We start from the raw sequence: 17,565 nt of genomic DNA, 5'->3' as shown, positions 1-17,565 counted from the left end.
CCCACACACACCCTTATATTTTTCATAGCCGTAGAGGGACAGTTTTATTTTAGGGAGAGGGGTCGGAGGGATCTGCACTTTACCCTAACTTTTTAGGTGACTTCATATTTATTTAGACCATTTTTTTTTTTTTTTTAAATATAACATTTTCTAGCAATGGGCTAACCTCTTAAATTGCTTCTTGAAAGAATTTTTTTTTTAATTAAACAATAATAAAAAAATGTAAAAAGAAAATTAAAATATTAATTATATTTATAAAATTATATAATTATATATATATATTTTTAATAATAAAAATAATAATTTCATTACAATTTAAATTGTACCTAAAAAACACATTTTGTGTCCGCAGGCCGCATCCAGAGGTTCTCTCTCCGCCGGGTGTTTAAGGTTTGTCCCTGACCTTTAAACCGCTGTCATCTTTTACGTAACGAGATTTAAACTGGATACATAACCCCTACGTTAAAGCTTCTCACTCGGCACCTGCTGGCCTCCAAAAATAGCCTCCCCCTCGCCCCGCGGGTATAACTTACCTCCCGCAGAGGGGGCTACAATGTGGCAATAGAGAAGCTTTGTTTTATTGGCACGTAAAGCAATCGCTCTTATCGGAACGCCTCATTCATTCGCTTTTATGTTCCAGGTTCCAAATTTTTTTCACACCTGGTCTTCTAGAACAGCCAAAGCCCTACTAGGCTTCTTCGACGTGGATATTAAACGCGCCGTTAAATCACCAGACCCTGATTTCCATCGCTGAAGACACATATTTTCTATTAAGTGGAACGCTTTCTATTATTGCTTTTTTATTATTATTATTTATTGTTATTATTATTATAATTATTAATATATTATTTCACGTTATATTTTACTTTAATATTTTACCCCTCGGAAGATGTGATTTGGCAAAACCAGCCTAATAATTTCTCTCCCTTCTCCTCCCACCCTTACAAACGCTGCCTGAGCCAATCAGCAACCATCAGTGGCAATGGGGAGGAATAATCATCATAATTCTAGTAGCGCCTTGCCATTGCGATATTCAGGTTCCCAGATGGAAATCATCTACTTATTGAGTCACAGTCCGGTTTTTCCTGCTCTGGAAGAGGCCGTCGCGCCCACAGAACGCAAACAACAAGTTTGGAGGTGAGAAAAAAAAGAGATATATTGAAATATATTGAATTTAAACACAACAGATAATTGTATACATAAAAAGAACGCACGGAGTGCCATACAGCCCTCACATGCAAATGAACTACAGTGAAGAAGTTTTAATTTGCATATAGTGCAGCCCTGGTGAATTGCTCATTTGCATGCAGAGCCCAGCGGGTACCACCAGGTAAGTCGCCACGTTCCCCGGCGGAGGTCAGCAGATCGCGAAACAAAAGGTTTTCTGGACCAAAAATGATTTAACCCAAAATCCAGCAAAACGACTTCACATTCTATTTAAAGAGGCGTTTGAGTCGCTGAACATTAAAAACCCTAAATAAAATATAATCCCTAAAAGTACGATTTGGGGATTTTCTTTTAAAAAGATTTATCTTTGGATAAAAGACCAAGATTGACTTTGCCATTAAAGCCAAATTCCCTCTAGATTGTAAGCTCCTGTGCGCAGGCCCCTCCTCCCCTGTTCCTGCACGTCATCTTGTTACGTTATATACCAAGTCCTGTCTACCCTTTGTACAGCGCTGCGGCATCTGATGGCGCTATATCAAAATTAATAATGAACCGCTTCACAAAAGCAAAGTTCTACGAGGACAGGGGGATCGGTTTGCTAAATGCTTACGTGGCAAAAAAATGACCTTTTTCCCCCCAAAGTTAAAAAATGGCTTCGAAAGGGGTATTTTAAGTTACAAAAATATTAGTGTGTGATAAACGCTTGGTTTGGACCCCAAAAAAAAGTGTAATAATGTTATCCCAGCTGTTTCATTATGCGAACAAACACAACGATCCTTCCCACACAGATACAAAAATAATAATTACAAAGAAAAATGCGGAGTTGGCAAATCTATCCCCAAAATAAACAGGATTTTTGACATTTTTATGCTGTGCTGTCCCATATGCAAATGAGCTAAGTGATCATTTACCTATGGAGCATCATGGTGACATCACAAGGGGGAGGGGGGGAAAAAAGTGGGTGGATGGTGAAGTTCCAGAACGAGGATTTTGGGACCCAAATATTACATAAAAACCAAATATATCAGAATTATGATGAAAGAAAAATTCAAATTTAAACATTTTACTGCACGGCACACTTTTAATGCTCAAAAAAAAAGTCCACATTTACAAAAAGGAATAAATATATATATTTCACCCACTTTCACATACAGCTAGCCGCTTAAAATCGGATTTCTCCGAGTCACGAGGCCATCTAGAAAATCTCCATTTAGTAGCCATTCCAAATAATCGTACGCAAGCAATTTAAAAATGTAACATTTTCTGGGGCCGCGAGTGTATCGATTCCGGCGTATTTACACCAAAACGATCTGAGAATTGTTAAAACGAAACAAAAAAGCGAGTGGCGACGTCAGAAACATTTAGCCCTGAGAACAAACTTTTATTCCATAAAATTCCTTTATGGACTTAGAAATGGGTGATTTCACCCCAAAAGTTGCCCCCCCCCCCCCGCTTTTGGTTAAACCAAGAGAACATCAGATTTTTTTATTTTTTTTTATTTGCGGGGAAGAGTAGGATGGTTTTTGGGAGAGATTATTGTGGTTTTTACACTCAAAGACAGCAGCGTGGGATACCACCAATCACACAACAGCTATAGTGGAGGACGAGCCGTGAGCGCCACCTAGTGGCCGGTCGCCGACTCTTCCATGCGCTAGCTCGCGTTTCTAGGGTAAAACATCCATGATTTTCAAATGTACCCCTCCTTTACGTCACCCCGTGTAATCAGCGGTTAGCCAAATTCACATCCTGTATGTATTTTTGGGAATGTATCGAACAAAATTTTTTTTTTTTTTAAAAAGGGCACATTTTTGGACTAATTAGGAATTTTGTTCACCTCCCTGAGTACAAAGGGTTAAACGGGATCTCTCACTCAACATCCAGGGAAATTATATATTATTATAATGCGAATTATTATAAGCCATCGGAAAATACTATTCCCGAAACCGCTATCAGACCTGACATTTCTGGAAGAAGGACGTGGATTTTACAGTTTTTTCTTAATTTTGGTTATTTTGTTTGGTATTTTAAACCTCTTTAGTTTGGAACGCAACCATTATCAGAACAGATCGACTATTTGCAGGGGAAACGCAGATAAAAATTATAGCGTTTTAATCACTAATACCCAACTAGATTTTGTCTTAAAAAAATAAATTTAAAAAAAAAAAGCAAATTCTTATCTTTAAAAAAAAAATAAAAATGCTTGTTAAATATGACAATTCTTGCTAAATTAATATTGATGCGTAACGTGGACTGGACTTTCAAGACAGTTGTTTTAAAGTCTTTGCCCCTCTTTTTCTTGGGGGGTCTTTACGGTAACGGGGGGGGGACAGGACCGGTTGCCAACTGACTTTGCCATAGAGTGATACCTTTAATGTATAACGCAGCTCTCGGGTACATCTCGGGCCGGTGTAATATGAAGCCAAAAAGAGGCCATAATAGCCAAGAAAGAGTATATTAATAAAAATAAAATAAAAAATTATATATAATATTTTTAAAAGGGGATTTATTATTTCAATGCACATTGTTTTGTATCAATGCACGGAGAAGGTTTTAAAGGACCTTAAAGATAGTTGCCAAGGTAACCTTGCAACTTAAGAAATACAGAGATTAACAAAAAAAAACGCGCATGGAATTCTTTTAGCGGAATGACCGAAAACACCGAGGATTTCTTAAAACCAAATAAGGACAAAATTTGTGCTACGAAACATCTGGAGGGAACTCGAAACCTTTTAAACCCCCCTTAGGCTGGATCATACCACTTTTTCGGGTATGATCCAACACCCACGGAGCGCTGGCTTCTCGGGCAGTTAATGGGTTAATCAACACAAATTCTATGATGTCATGAAAACAGGAACCATATGAAAAAGAGATCATTTTTTTTTCCTTCAAAAGATAAAATAAGACCCACACGGAATCGGATAAAATATTAAAAACCTTCATTTTTTGTTCTTCTAGGGATTAAAATGATATGACGTTAAATATCTGGTTCTTTATTTTTCTGGATCCCTCAACAGTGTAGGATGTGATAAACTTTCCACTGTACCACCTTCCCCTCGTACGGCGCCGCCAAAAAGGAGATGATATGTCGCGTGTTCTCGGGGGGGAGACGGCGCGGGATATTTTGGGGGTTTATTCACTAAAGAGCGAGTTTGCAGGGGAGCGGCGTTGAAGACATTCAAGAAGTCTCACCAACCGAAATCGGTTTTAAGAAGATCGAATGGGGGGGGCCATCTTCCGAGATTAACCCTTTCCGAACGTTGCCTCGCCTGCAAACTCTCTCATTTCTGTTTTTGACGCAAACCCCGATAATTTGGTGTTATTGTTTGAACCGATAAAGCGAAAATTCCACATTTTACGAGCGCCGCCGCGGCGTCACCTCGCCTTCTCTGTCGGGGGTTAATAAAAACGTACAGACTGACGCTCCAGAGCAGAATGAAGGGATGCGGTAATCCCACTCGGTGCCCCCACCCCTCCCCTTCCTAAAAGTCCCCCAAATTCCGGGAGACCCCGCAGAAGGACGTTCCCTCCGGGGACAGCCGGCCCTACGTGCGGTTTAGGGTTTGGAAAATCCTAGAGATCTGAAGCATTACAGGCCCGGTTTCCGGGTCATTCATCCACTGGGTGCTGTTCAAAGGGTTCTCGAGCATGTCTTCAAATGCTGGTGGTGGGGAGGAAAAAAAAAAAAAGGCAAAATAAATACATTTTAAGCACTGAAATAAGAAACGTGTTATTACACTATGAAGTGTTTCTTAACTAGCATTTTGTTATAAAAAGCCCAATATTTATAGATTTTTATAAACGCTCATTCAAAACGTAGAAGATTAAGTAACGGAATGTAAAGAACAATTTGTTGCCAGTTTCTGTTGATTGTGCCGTTGCTGTCAGTCAAGTGATATTTTGGGTGACTTTCCCGGCTCAAACACCACACTGAGCTGAAGCTTTACGGCAATGCTAATGAAGTCCCTTCCTCCATAGACTTTCATTAGTCAGAGAGTCCAACTGGGTGATTAAGACTGAGCTGTTCTATCGTTTATGCCAATAGTCTGTCACCGTGGCAGCCAGGTGGGTCGGTCTCAGATATACAGCAGGTACAATGATCGGATTATCGTTGATGGGCAGCCGTGTACTTTGTGAGTAAAACCGCTGGCCTTAAAGCACCAGTGCCACTTATTCATCTACCATACTAAGTATTGGGCAAGATTGTAGTTTAACATCCGAAGCCTGGAAACCCGAAGCCTGACATGGATAGGCATTCCAATAACCCTAGAAGGAGCTTCTACCAGATGACTTTTCAGAAGAATAATAAACAAACCTCAAACATCGGAAATGGCTTTATTTATTTATTTATTTTTATTAATACAGCGATGTCCGTGGGAATTACGTAGAACGAAAGGTATCTAGAAGGTGATTTATTTTTTAGCTCAGGACACAGGGCCGTTGCCTCCGTAAGGACATGGCATGTCAAGTGCTGCTATTTAAACCTTGCCAAGCGCGAGATCGGATGTCTGGCACGGTAAAGGCCGGTTATCATTAACAGCAGAAAGGTCACCAGCTGGTGATGCAACCGTACGGGGATTACTTGTCATATAACATATACTCATTCAGACCATTTACCCCAAGGGCCATGCATTATCAAACCACGCTATTACTTTTACATGTACAGGTACTGTGCATGTAACCTGTATACAGTAACCCCCCCCCCCAGCGCTGTATACAGCAATATAACCCCCGGCACTGTATGCAGTAGTGTATACGGCTCACCACACCGAGCTGACGCTTTATGGCAATGCTAATGAGTCCGTAGACTTTCATTAGCCAGTGTCCAGCTGGGTGATTAAGACGGACTCATTCTATAGTTCCCTTCATACAAATGGCTAATATGCAGCTGCCTGAAAATATTATATTATGGGGGGAAAAACTACAACTGGTTTTAGAAAAAGGGCAATATTTCCGAAAAGTTCATTTTAACGTAATTACTCACCTAACAGTGTTTTAGGGTTGGTCAGACCTAACTGCACCACCGGGTTGTCGAGGATGGCTTGAAACAGAGGGCTACAGGTATCAATTCCTTTGTCTAAATCCTCCGGCGACGGCTTCTTATCTCCCAGCAGCCATTCGCACTAAAACACAAAAACGGCGAGAGGAACCTGAAACCCAAGGAGGTCATTAAAGAAGCGCGCGGTATTTCCCCAGAATGACGGTAAACCCCAAACCGTATCTATTTAAATATCTCCGTCCATTCGGCCAGCGCACCAACACGCCGGCCTCGTCGATGCTCTCGGGGACGTATACTCACTGCTGCGTCCTGCTGGTTGTTATTCACACGCAGGGCATCTATCACTTCCTTTTCATCAAACCCCATTTCCATGAGCGCGACGACAGCCTGCGGGGAAGAACGAGACGCTGGAATCTGCTTCCATTATTTTTTTACAAGAAAAAGGGGGGGGGCTACCTGTACAGCTGCTCAACTGAGAGCTGCTGTGAGCAAAGGACAGGAAGTGATGTGTGCAACAGAAAATGATTTCCCTCAGACTCAACAAAAGCAACAAACGGAAATATTAACACATTATCGAAAGCTATTGTTTATAGTCGGGACGGGGTGTGACTTACACGGGGATCTGGGCGGAATTCTCTTTTCCTTCGTATTTTCTTAAATATTTCAGTGAGCTCGTCTTTGGGGTCCTCGGCGGTGGCTCCTAGGCTGGCTGTGGCTTCGGCGTCACTAGACGCGGAGCCTCCTGCCGCCTCGGAGGAATTCTCGCATGGAAGAGGGGCGTCAGCCATGGGGTCATCCGCGTGTTCGATCAGCCACTCCATGGCCTGTGTTACCGACATGCTGCGTGACAAACGCACAGTTTAATCTAAAGCTGCCGTTTAGTCCGTTATGGTACCAACCCGCTTCCCCGCCGAGGCCAAGACTGTCGGAACTGAACCTCTAACCACAAAACCGGGTAAAGCGGAAACTACCTACTGATTTAATCGGAGGGCTTTGACGGCCCGGCTTTCTGGGAACCCCATCTCCGTTAACTGCCTCAGTGCTACTTCATCCACTCGATCCTCTTCATCCTCGTCCAACATGGCTGAAATAATAAATCATTTAATTTTTATTTTTTTTACAAGCTTGTAACTAAAAATGTCGGCTTTTTTTTTTGCCATGTTAGCCCAGATAAAGAGGAGTACCGTTAGCTTTCTTAAAGAGTTCCACAGCATCCGGGTTCAGGGCCAGCAGCTTCTGCGCAACTTCAATTAACGACACCAAGATCTTCCGCAGCTCGCTTTGGAACTGGAAGAAAACAGAAATTATTAATTTTTCTTTTGTGTATATTAAAAATGTTTCCCCCCTGGGTTGAAATAACCGCAGTAAGCCGCTCTCCGTCACCTCTGATATTGGATTGAAAAATGAAAGTTGCGAAAGCCACCACTAGAACAAATGCATAGATGTATTACTGAGAGGGTGGTAGATAAACAGAGCAGCCTTCCCAGCAGAAGTGGTAGAGGCCAATACAGCGAGGGTATTTGAACATGCATGGGGTAGGCGTATGGCTATGCAGGCACACGCGATAATTCATGGCTATTTCGACACCACTGTTAGGAGGATAGTATTGTCCACACGGGACCGCGTCGATCACGGCTGAAGGGGGTAGGATTCTGTCTCCTGTAAAGGCTGCCGGGTACGCCGAGCTACTCACATCTCGCATGTTGTGCTGCGTGACTGTGTGATCCGTGTTGTGAGCGGCCAAGCCCGCCGTGGCTTTGAGTATGGCTTCCTTGTCCGGAGCGCTCTGTTCCTGCTTCCTCTGCAAAAAGGCAAATCAGAACCCTTAAAAGACGCTACGGGGCGAAAAAGGACGTTGATGCCCCCCCCGGCGGGTCACAAAGCATGCGCTTAACCTTAAACCACCTCCCGACGGAATTGTTAGGACGCCCGAGACGCTGTACCTTTTCCTCGGCTGACACATCAGCCATCTTGGGTGGCGGTGGAGGGGCTCGCTTTTTGACCAATAGCAGGACATCTACGGAGAGAAGGAAACCATGAGAAACTGAACCAAATCATCAAACCCCCAACACCCCCCCCTCAACGCAAAATTAAAAAAATATATAATAAATTCCTAACACAGACACAATGGTAACGCACAGCACTGAAAGCACAGCGCCGAGTATAATGCCCCAACGACGATGTAAAAGTGCAATATATATATATATATATATATATATAATACATATGCCCGCTAGAAGGGGGGGCTACAATCTATTGGAAGCGGACACATCCACCTTTGTCCTGCACGTTCTCTTCGGCGACGGTTTTGGTGTCGGACAGCACCCGCTCCGAGGAGGCGTGGATCAGCTTGTGATGCGTTAGGGTCTTCGGATCTTCCAGGCTGCCGTGAGTACACTGCGGGGGGGGGGGCAAACAAAGTCACAACGAGTGGAAACTCACAAACCCGCTACACAATCCTACAGGAGAAACCTCTGAGATCTTCTTGTCTCTCTCTCTCTCTCTATGTTTCACTCTCCCGATATGGGTCAACTAAAAAAAAAAAAAAGGGTTTAAACAATCCATTTCTGGTCCAAAAACCATAAGGTTTCCTCGATTGTTTGGAACGATTGGCTGTTTAGGTGTAAAACGAAGAGGCTTCCCTTTAATAGCTTTCCGGGAAGGTCGGCCATTTCCGGCTCCGCCGGGTGTCATCACAGGCAGGACCTCGCAAATAGCTTTTAAAGGGCTTGGAGAAGACTCCTGACGCCCTGCCAAAGCCGTTACATCAGCCTTTACTGTCCCTAATTCCACAGCGGCTTCATACGCCGAGCACAGGCGCATACTCGCTACTTTAACAGCTCCCGACCCGCGCCAAAACCGTTACATCAGCCCCGGGGAAACGTTCCCGAAATTCTTTTCTCTCGGACTCAGAAAACGACACAATTTGGGGGAAGAAGACCTGGACAAAAAGTTACGCTTATGATCTTAGGCGACAAACCACGACAAGAGGTTACATTATTATCATCATCATGGAAATGGTTACATTGTATTCAGCCTGAAACAGCGAACGGCTTCCGTATAGAACTAACCGGACTACTTGCTACCGAGTAGACCTACTCTACGCTCTCTTACTTCATTTCATATTTCCCTCCTTAAAGGGTCCCACCCAAACAGGGTCCTCTCCTCATCTGGCAATCGGCATCTTAGGAAACGTCAGCAGCCCTACTAGACACTAAAAGAATATCGTGCCACTCAACGGAGTAAGCGTGTGTGTAAGAATTACGGCTCCTGAGTTGTACGGTGTTCTTAAAAGGAATAGTCAACGCTTCTGGAACTTCTCGTGTTGTTTCTTCATCCACCCCTTCTGTCTTGAGTTCCAGGAGGCTGGAGGTACAGCCATGACAGACAAGTACTATGCATGTCGGGCTCACTCGCTCCCAGGAGGAACGGAATCGATACTCAGAGTATATTCTGGATGGGTCAAATCCCCTCTATAAATAGTTTGGAGAAAGGGGAGTAGTGCAGCCTTCTGGGCTATTAATAATGCTCTGCTTAGAAAGATCAGGTGACACATACGGGGTTAAGAGAAGAACGCAATGCCCAGGAGGGTAATTCTTCTACAATCACCTGACCGTCGGGGCTGGGGAGGGGACTCAAGACAGAAAAACATCTAAAGGACGATGGTGACAACCAGCGTCTCATCCGGGGAAGCTCCTCTAAACCGTATTGCAGAGGTAACCAAAGTTCAACGATATATTAGGACGACGTTAAAGGGTTTAATGGTGCATTTCAGCGATGCATCAAGAGCCGGCAGGAATTCCATCCGGGTTTAAAGAGGAAATTAATGAGAAAGGCAGCAGCTGGCCAAGAAGGTCCCTCAAATCCAGAGATGCCCAAAGCGGGATCATTATAGGTGCCGTTCTACCTACCCTACCTGATGAATTTATAATCCCACCGTATTCCATATCCTTCAGTTATTGTCCTGTGGCGGTAAGGAATATGTAATAATCGCATCAGATAAGCCACATGCCTCAATGTACCGAAGCCATCGACCCATTCATCGGCGGAACTCTGAGGACACCGATCTGCTACGATGTAACATGATAACAATATCATCTGACATTAGCAACAGCGTTTCATGCCGAGACCTCTAGTCATGCGCAGAACCGTGGCTCACAAACTAAAAGTAGCCGATGTGGCCAAACTGCAATAACGATTGCCCAGAGCTGAAATCATCTTTGAAGAATTGCCCCACCGCTGCAAGTAATGGATAATATGTTAATTTAAATATATTCACTACCGTTCAGCAGTGTGTGGGGTCACTGACATTTCCTTGTATTTGAAAGAGAAGCCGATTTTGGCCATTAATATAACATGAGCGTACAGAGGCTCTTTATCACTCCCATCACTCCTGTGTTCCAATGGCCCTTTATCACTCCCATCACTCCTGTGTTCCAATGGCCCTTTATCACTCCCATCACTCCTGTGTTCCAAAGGCCCTTTATCACTCCCATCACTCCCGTGTTCCAAAGGCCCTTTATCACTCCCGTGTTCCAAAGGCCCTTTATCACTCCCGTGTTCCAAAGGCATGTTATGTTACTGATCCAAGTTTAAGTTTAAAAGGCTAATTGATCTTTAGAAACCCTTTTGTAATTATGTTACGTCCTTGTTTTCCGTGAAAACAGTTCAGTGACCCCAAACCTTCGAAGGTAGTGTATACGGTAACATTCTGGGGACGTGCTAAATGTGATTGGCGTCATGTGTGATGCAGAAGCGGCAAGGCAAGGGAGTCTCGTCTGATATCCCTTAGTCATTAAAAAAAATCAAGTTCCCCTGACGTCTCTCCTCTGTTTCTTTTGAAAGGTCTAGGACTCTCCACACCGTTCTTGTAAAGGTCTAGTTCTCTCTCAGGTCCTTTGAACACTCTAGCACTCTCCCTCGTCTTCAAAAGGTCTAGGAACTATCCACCTTCTCTCGGAAGGTCTAGGACGTTACTACCTTTTTTTCCGAAGCTTTTTGTCTTTTCCTTGTTATTTTGAAAAATCTAGGAGTTTCCCCTTGGGGTCTCTTTCCTTTCAACAAAAAACCTTGGACTCGCCTCCTTTTTAGTTGAAAGATTTAGGGTTCCCTCCCATTTCTTCAAACACCTTAGTGGTGGCCTGACCCTACCCTCTAGCTCCTGGTGGTGGCCTGACAATCTCCCCTAGCCCTTGAGGGTGGTGTAACCCTCTCCCCCCCAGTCTCTTGCGGTGGTATGGTCCTCTTCTTCAGTCCCTTCAAGCGTCTGTCCCTCTCCTCCTAGACCCTTCTGGTGGTCTGGACCTTTCCCCAGTCCCTTGGTGGTGGTTTGGCCCTCTCCCCCCAAAACCTTGTGGTGGTTTGGCCCTCTCCCCCCAGAACCTTCTGGTAGTTTGGCCTTCTCCCCCCAGAACCTTCTGGTAGTCTGGTCCCCGGCCCACACCACCCTGTGGCCCCTGGCCCCCAGCTCACATGCTTCAGACACTTCTCCTTCAGCTTCTCCACGGTGGTGTCTTCAGTGACCTCCTCCAGCCACTCGGCCCCTTCCACAGAGCAGACATGGAGCCGGAGCACCTTCCCGGCGAAGATCTTCTCCTCCTGGACGAACATGGTCCCGGGGTGCCTGGGGCATGACACGGTGCCCGGGGGGGGGGGGGCAACAAGACGCGATGCACTCACAGCCGTCCCTGGCACACAGACTCCCTTCCTGCTCCTGCGCGCCCAGCTAGCCGGAAGTGACCCCGAAGCATGCCGGGAAATGTAGTGACACCGCAGCAGCTACAATACCAGCCAGCTCCACCAGGGGGAGTGCTTAGTACACTGCACAGTCTTCTCAATCTTCAACATAAACGTTTGTTACCAATCTATTACTTATATTATTATCATTAACTTTATATATATTATTATATTATCTTTCACAATATTTGATTTTGATGTCTTTTGTTCGGATACTTTGCCCCCCCCTTCATGTTGCAAATAACTTGATAACAATATGAAATATTACTTACAAATATTATTATACAATGCCATTAAAACACTTGGTTCAGAGTTTTTTGGCCCTTAGTGAATACGGTCTGTATCGCTGTGTCATGGTGGCGTTGTGTGCGGACCCTGGTCGGGTTGCGACCCCTGGTGGCTGTACATGGAAGTGCGTTGACAAAGCAAGACACCCTGGAATGACAGACGCCAACATGTCATCCTCTGCCATATTAAACCTAATTTCAAGCCGCAGACCCTCAATATCAGTATACGCTGTGCTTATATATATTTATTCCCCAATGGGAATCATTGCGCCCTCTGTCCCTGGGGGGGGGGGGGGAGGTTGTTATATATACTGTTAAGGTTTATATTGGAGATCTGTCTAATTGCCCCATATGTACCATGAGCTTCCATACACCTTGCCACAGACACTGGATACCCATGCAATGCCTGGTGTAGTAACATTGTATCTTGGGGGGTATCAGCAGTGTGTGTGGTTATTCCTCTCCCCTGTTAAGTTACTGACTGTTGCTGATTGGCTGAGACGGCCTTTGTAAGGGCTGTTTGCCCCTAAGGACTGGACGTAGAAGGCTAACCCGCTCCCCTTCCCTTGTCGGCTGCCTTTGGGAACTAATTAACTCATTAGCCGTTTTCCCGGCAATTCCAGATCAAGTCTGGATCAAGTCCCCACCAAAAAAAAAACCAACCCACTTATGGGATTTCTCCGACCGCACGGTGCGGATAATGACCCATTAATACTCTCTGTCTGAGCCAGGCGCGTAGATTTGGGTCTGGAGTTTACGACGAAGGAACAGCTCACTCCCACTGACTCTCCAGATGCTGCCGTCTCCTAGAAGAGATGGTTTAACATTATCGGAGCCAGCGGAGGAGACGAGATCTCCTCCATCAACGCACCCTGGGAGTGCATGCGCTGCTCTTTTTCTACAAAAATGCTGACTCAGCGGCTCTTAAGTCACGTGCGTCACATATTAAAAATGTTCTCCAGCCTTGCAGCAAAAGGGCAGCAGTCCAGAGCTTGAACCTTTCCCGGGGGGGCCGCAGCGGACTATTTTTATAGGCATCTTTGGCCGAGGGCTAGCGGCAGACATGGGGGGGGGAGCAAAGCGGAGAGGGGCAGAGATTGGAAAGGAACACAGCAGTAGCTTCCCCAAAGTATCCTGGGAGCTGTCAATCATGGCCCGACATTTTGAGGACTCGTTGTATGTCTTAAAAAGTAAAGGATGATTGACAGCCACACTCTCCTTGGAGCTCTGCAGCAGCTGAGGTTCCCACCACTATTTTTCATTGGAACATTTTTTGTAACTGGGAGAATACTGGGAGAAGCGAACGAGGAAGAACGTTACCTTCTCGCTTGAACCTAGAACCCCCAAGTTCTAAGATTTACAATTTGCTTTAAAACCAACCTTTTAAAAAAGAGGAAGGTGGTTACTTTGTTACCTTTTGAAGGAAAATTCTTAATTAATTAAATATTAAAACATTTATTATTGAATAGATTTGGTGGAACACCGACTCTGTCCGTGGTGCTGAAAGGTACCCGTGACGTCTCTCTCGTTATGAATGTTCTACCGAGAAATGGTTAATCACATACAGGAAGATAGAAAATAAAATATGTGGTATGTGTGTTTTTAGTGTCTTTTTTTATTCTTGAAACAAAATGATTCTTGATAGATTTCCCGTGGCCGTTGCTTTTCCATCGTTGGCTTTGAGTCATTTGTTGGGTGGAAGCGAAGTTTGATTTTAAAATATATTGAAGGTTCTTCTAAAAATAAGGAAGTGGGTAAATAATAGAGATGATTATGATGGCAAAACCCCCCATGAACTTCATCTTCCCGGACTGGCAGGGAATGGGAGAAGAAAGAGTGGCGCATCTCCTCATGTCCCACCAGGACACTATGAAGTCATCCCTTGGACCACCAGTGTGAAGATCAAGTCCAAGACAGGTTCTCCATACATCCATACAGAGCACATGCCCTTGGGTTCTATGGGCACTCGTTGAGGAGACACCGTAAAATTTTAGAAAGCTGATCCTAAATTGGTAAATCCGTAACATGGAACCGGTTGATGGACCATGGTTACCGTGGCCAACACACTGGAACCATAGTGTGGAACCATGGTAGAGGGTAATGCAGGGAGGGGATTAAACATGCATGGGATAGACATACGGCTCCTGAATCTAAGACGAGACCAACGACTGATTAACGTTTGAGTCTTTACAGCAGGAGAAACGGGCGACTAGACGGGGGCCGAACGGGGGCCGATCTGTCAGCAGGTTCTAGGTCTCTATGTGTGATATAACGCACCAGAGGAAGAGACCTGAGTTGACTCAAAGGCTTGCAATTTAATGCAGTTCAGGTTGCCAGATCAACTTTACCAGATTGCGCTCAGTAAACGGATTACTTGTCATGTTTATTTCTCACTCTGGAAAGTCATTTTCTGCCTTCAGAAAACAAATTCCCCGTCTCCCATCTGTTTCTTATGAATAATAAGTCATTTCAGGAGATACAAGATTGTTATTGGAAATGAGGCATGGAGGCGTTTTTTTGAAATGAATGTGTGAATAATAAAACTTTACAGAAAGTGATTAAAATAGGTTTACAATATGAGCGAAATGGAATAATATCTCCCTAAATACACGGTAAATAACCTTTTTTTACCTTAAAAAAATAATTCTGGGCAATAAAACACCAAACTCATATCCTATAAGTAAGAAATTTCAATATTTTGTGGTTAATTATTGTTACTTTTTTATATTTTTATATTGTCTTTACGACACCCTCCCTTAACCTATCTTTCAATAATTTCAAGGTTTTTTTATTCATTTACTACAAATAGACTGTAAGCTTCCTGGGTAAGAAACTCCGCACTGAACCCATATTGTATTTTTCTTTTTTTTTTTGTTATTTATTGTTATTTGTTGTCTTTTTATATTTCATAAAACCCCCGCCATTACTCTTCCTTTAAGAAATTTCACATTTTTAATTAATTTACTACAATTAGACTGTAAGCTTCTCCGGTAAGAAATAAACCCATTACTGGAGTTTTCCTATGTTTTTTTTTAATTTATTTTAGTTATTGTTATTTATTTTATATATTTTCTCATAGACCCCCTTACACTTTCTTTAAAAAAAATGTCAATAATTTTTTTTTTTTTTATTATTATTTTCCTACAATTAGAGTGTAAGCTTCTTGGGTAAGAAGATCTACACTAAACCTGTTTTCCTCCTTTTTTTTTTGTTAATTTTCATATTTTTCTCTTTAAATTTTTTCCCATTTCAGAGATCGTCTTTAAAACCCGCAAATAAAGTCGTGTTAACTCCTAAGGGAAATCGTCAGGTGTGGGGGGGAAAAAAATGCTATTTTTATAATTTTATCACTTTTTTTTGGGTGGAAACATAAACTGCGGAGAGAGAACTGTTTTATGCACAAAATGAAAAATTTCTCACCTGCAGTCGTGTATGTAAATGAAAAGCTCCAGAATTTTTATCGTCTACCGCTTGGGCTTATCATAGATACAATTATTAGCCATTTAAATTCACGTATTGTAAAAGTTACTACGCGTTAAACATTTCCAAAACTGTTCCCCCCAGGCTGCCTTTCCTAATAGGCTTAACAGATTTCAGAAATCACACTATAAAATATATTTAAAATAGAGATTTTTCTTAAAAAAAAATGTTTGCGTTTGCATTTCACAAATTTATTTGCTTTAAAATAGCGATTCTCGAGCAATTTTTAGCGGTGATTTGCATTCATTGAATGTTCCGAATGTTTCTCGGAAATTGCGATGAACGCGGAGAGAGGGAAGGGATTGGCAGTTAATATGGCGGTTTTTATTTTAGAAGGACTATTGCCATTGGCCAAAAAAAAATAGCCTCGGCCAATAGGGATGGAAAAAGCCAACGGTCAAGGAATTTTGGGGTTTTTTTTTACCAAATTTTACACGTTTTAGCTGTTTAATAAGAAGGGTTCGAAAGAACGTGGATTTTTCACCATAAAACCATGCTGTAGAAGTGATTGTAGGTGCCACGTATGATGTCATACATGACACCTTGGCTAAAAACTACAGAGGATTTGAAAAAATTCTCCAAGAGGAGAAATGTTTAAACGAGAGGACATAATCTAACACTAGAGGGTCGGAGGCTGAGATTGCATGTTAGGAAGTTTTGCTTTACTGAGAGGGTGGTAGATCAGTGGAACAGCCTCCCAGCAGTAGTGGTAGAGGGTAACACAGTGAGGGTATTAAACATGCATGGGATAGACCTACGGCTCCTGAATCTAAGACGAGACCAACGACTGATTAAGGTTTGAGTCTTTACAGCAGGAGAAATGGGGGCCGGATGGGGGCCGATCTGCCGGCAGGTTCTATGTTTCTAACAAGGAGGGGTGTTTATAAAAGAGTCTATTTGATTTATAGCCATAGAAAGCCCATATTCACCTTTAATTTCATGTAGGGTTGAAGGGTCCGGTGATTTGGGGCGAACGCTTTGGGCTTCCTCTCCGTTGAGGGCCGCGCGGATCTTTCTGTGTAATGATTTCCTTGATCATGACAATCTTGACAATGCAATCATGAAGTTACATTGTAGCCGAGACGCGGAGGGAAGGTGGGTGGACAGACGGCCATCAAATTGCCTTCCTGAAATATTGCTGATGGTACAGAAGTGACAGAAATAACCCCGGGGCAGGGAGATGATGGCTACTTTCTGTCAGGCACAGCTGCCCGCAAAATTCAGCAGAAAACCCATCTTTTGGCTGCTGTGATACATTTCTGTTCTACGAAGCATTTCGTCTGCCTCCTGCTCATAACGTTGAGGGGTTTAGAAGCCCCCATAAAATGATTCCGCTGCATTCTCCATTTAATGCTTCCGTACTCAGAGCCAGCGACGGGAAAACGTTAGAGACTGCAGTACTTACTTAGGTCTCTTCTTCAGACACGTTATATCACACATAGAAACTTAGAAACTGCCAGCGGATCGGCCCCATCCGGCCCCCGTCTAGTCGCCCGTTTCTCCTGCTGTAAAGACTCGAACCTTAATCAGTCGTCGGTCTCGTCTTAGATTCAGGAGCCGTATGTCTATCCCATGCATGTTTAATACCCTCACTGTATTACCCTCTACCACCTCTGCTGGGAGGCTGTTAACCAATCTACCACCCTCTGATTGAAGATGTTTGCTGTACATTCGATAGTATATTAGTGTTTATGTTTTTGTAACACCCCAGTTTTACTTTATGTTATCAGGTTCTGGAGGACGAGTTCTATAATAGCTTATGAAATATCTCTCACCCCAAATGGTAGGATTAACCGTACAGTTGTAAAACCCTTCCATAGGCTATTTGATAATTCTAATACAGGTGATGAGGTCACATAAAAAAATGTTGATGTGGATTTTTTTTTTACAAATAGCAAA

General features: G+C 43.4%; 1 protein-coding gene across 1 annotated transcript; it reads right to left on the bottom strand.

Annotated features, from left to right (window-relative positions):
• Positions 1-4,709: 4,709 nt before the first annotated feature.
• LOC149277419 (ubiquitin-associated domain-containing protein 1) lies at positions 4,710-11,773 on the bottom strand. The gene is made up of 10 exons (XM_089502926.1): positions 11,636-11,773; positions 8,440-8,560; positions 8,107-8,180; positions 7,857-7,964; positions 7,348-7,450; positions 7,139-7,247; positions 6,778-7,003; positions 6,464-6,550; positions 6,149-6,287; positions 4,710-4,825 (listed from the first exon to the last, which is right to left on the bottom strand). The coding sequence occupies exons 1-10, from the start codon at positions 11,771-11,773 to the stop codon at positions 4,710-4,712; spliced, it is 1,221 nt and encodes a 406-aa protein (XP_089359052.1).
• Between the last annotated feature and the right edge of the window lie 5,792 nt (positions 11,774-17,565).

This window comes from Sceloporus occidentalis, unplaced genomic scaffold (assembly GCF_023333645.1).
Source record: "Sceloporus occidentalis isolate IW3139 unplaced genomic scaffold, rSceOcc1.0.p SCAF_214, whole genome shotgun sequence".
Lineage (NCBI taxonomy): Eukaryota > Metazoa > Chordata > Lepidosauria > Squamata > Phrynosomatidae > Sceloporus > Sceloporus occidentalis.
Note: the sequence above shows the minus strand (reverse complement) of the source record. Positions and strands in the feature narration are given on the sequence as shown.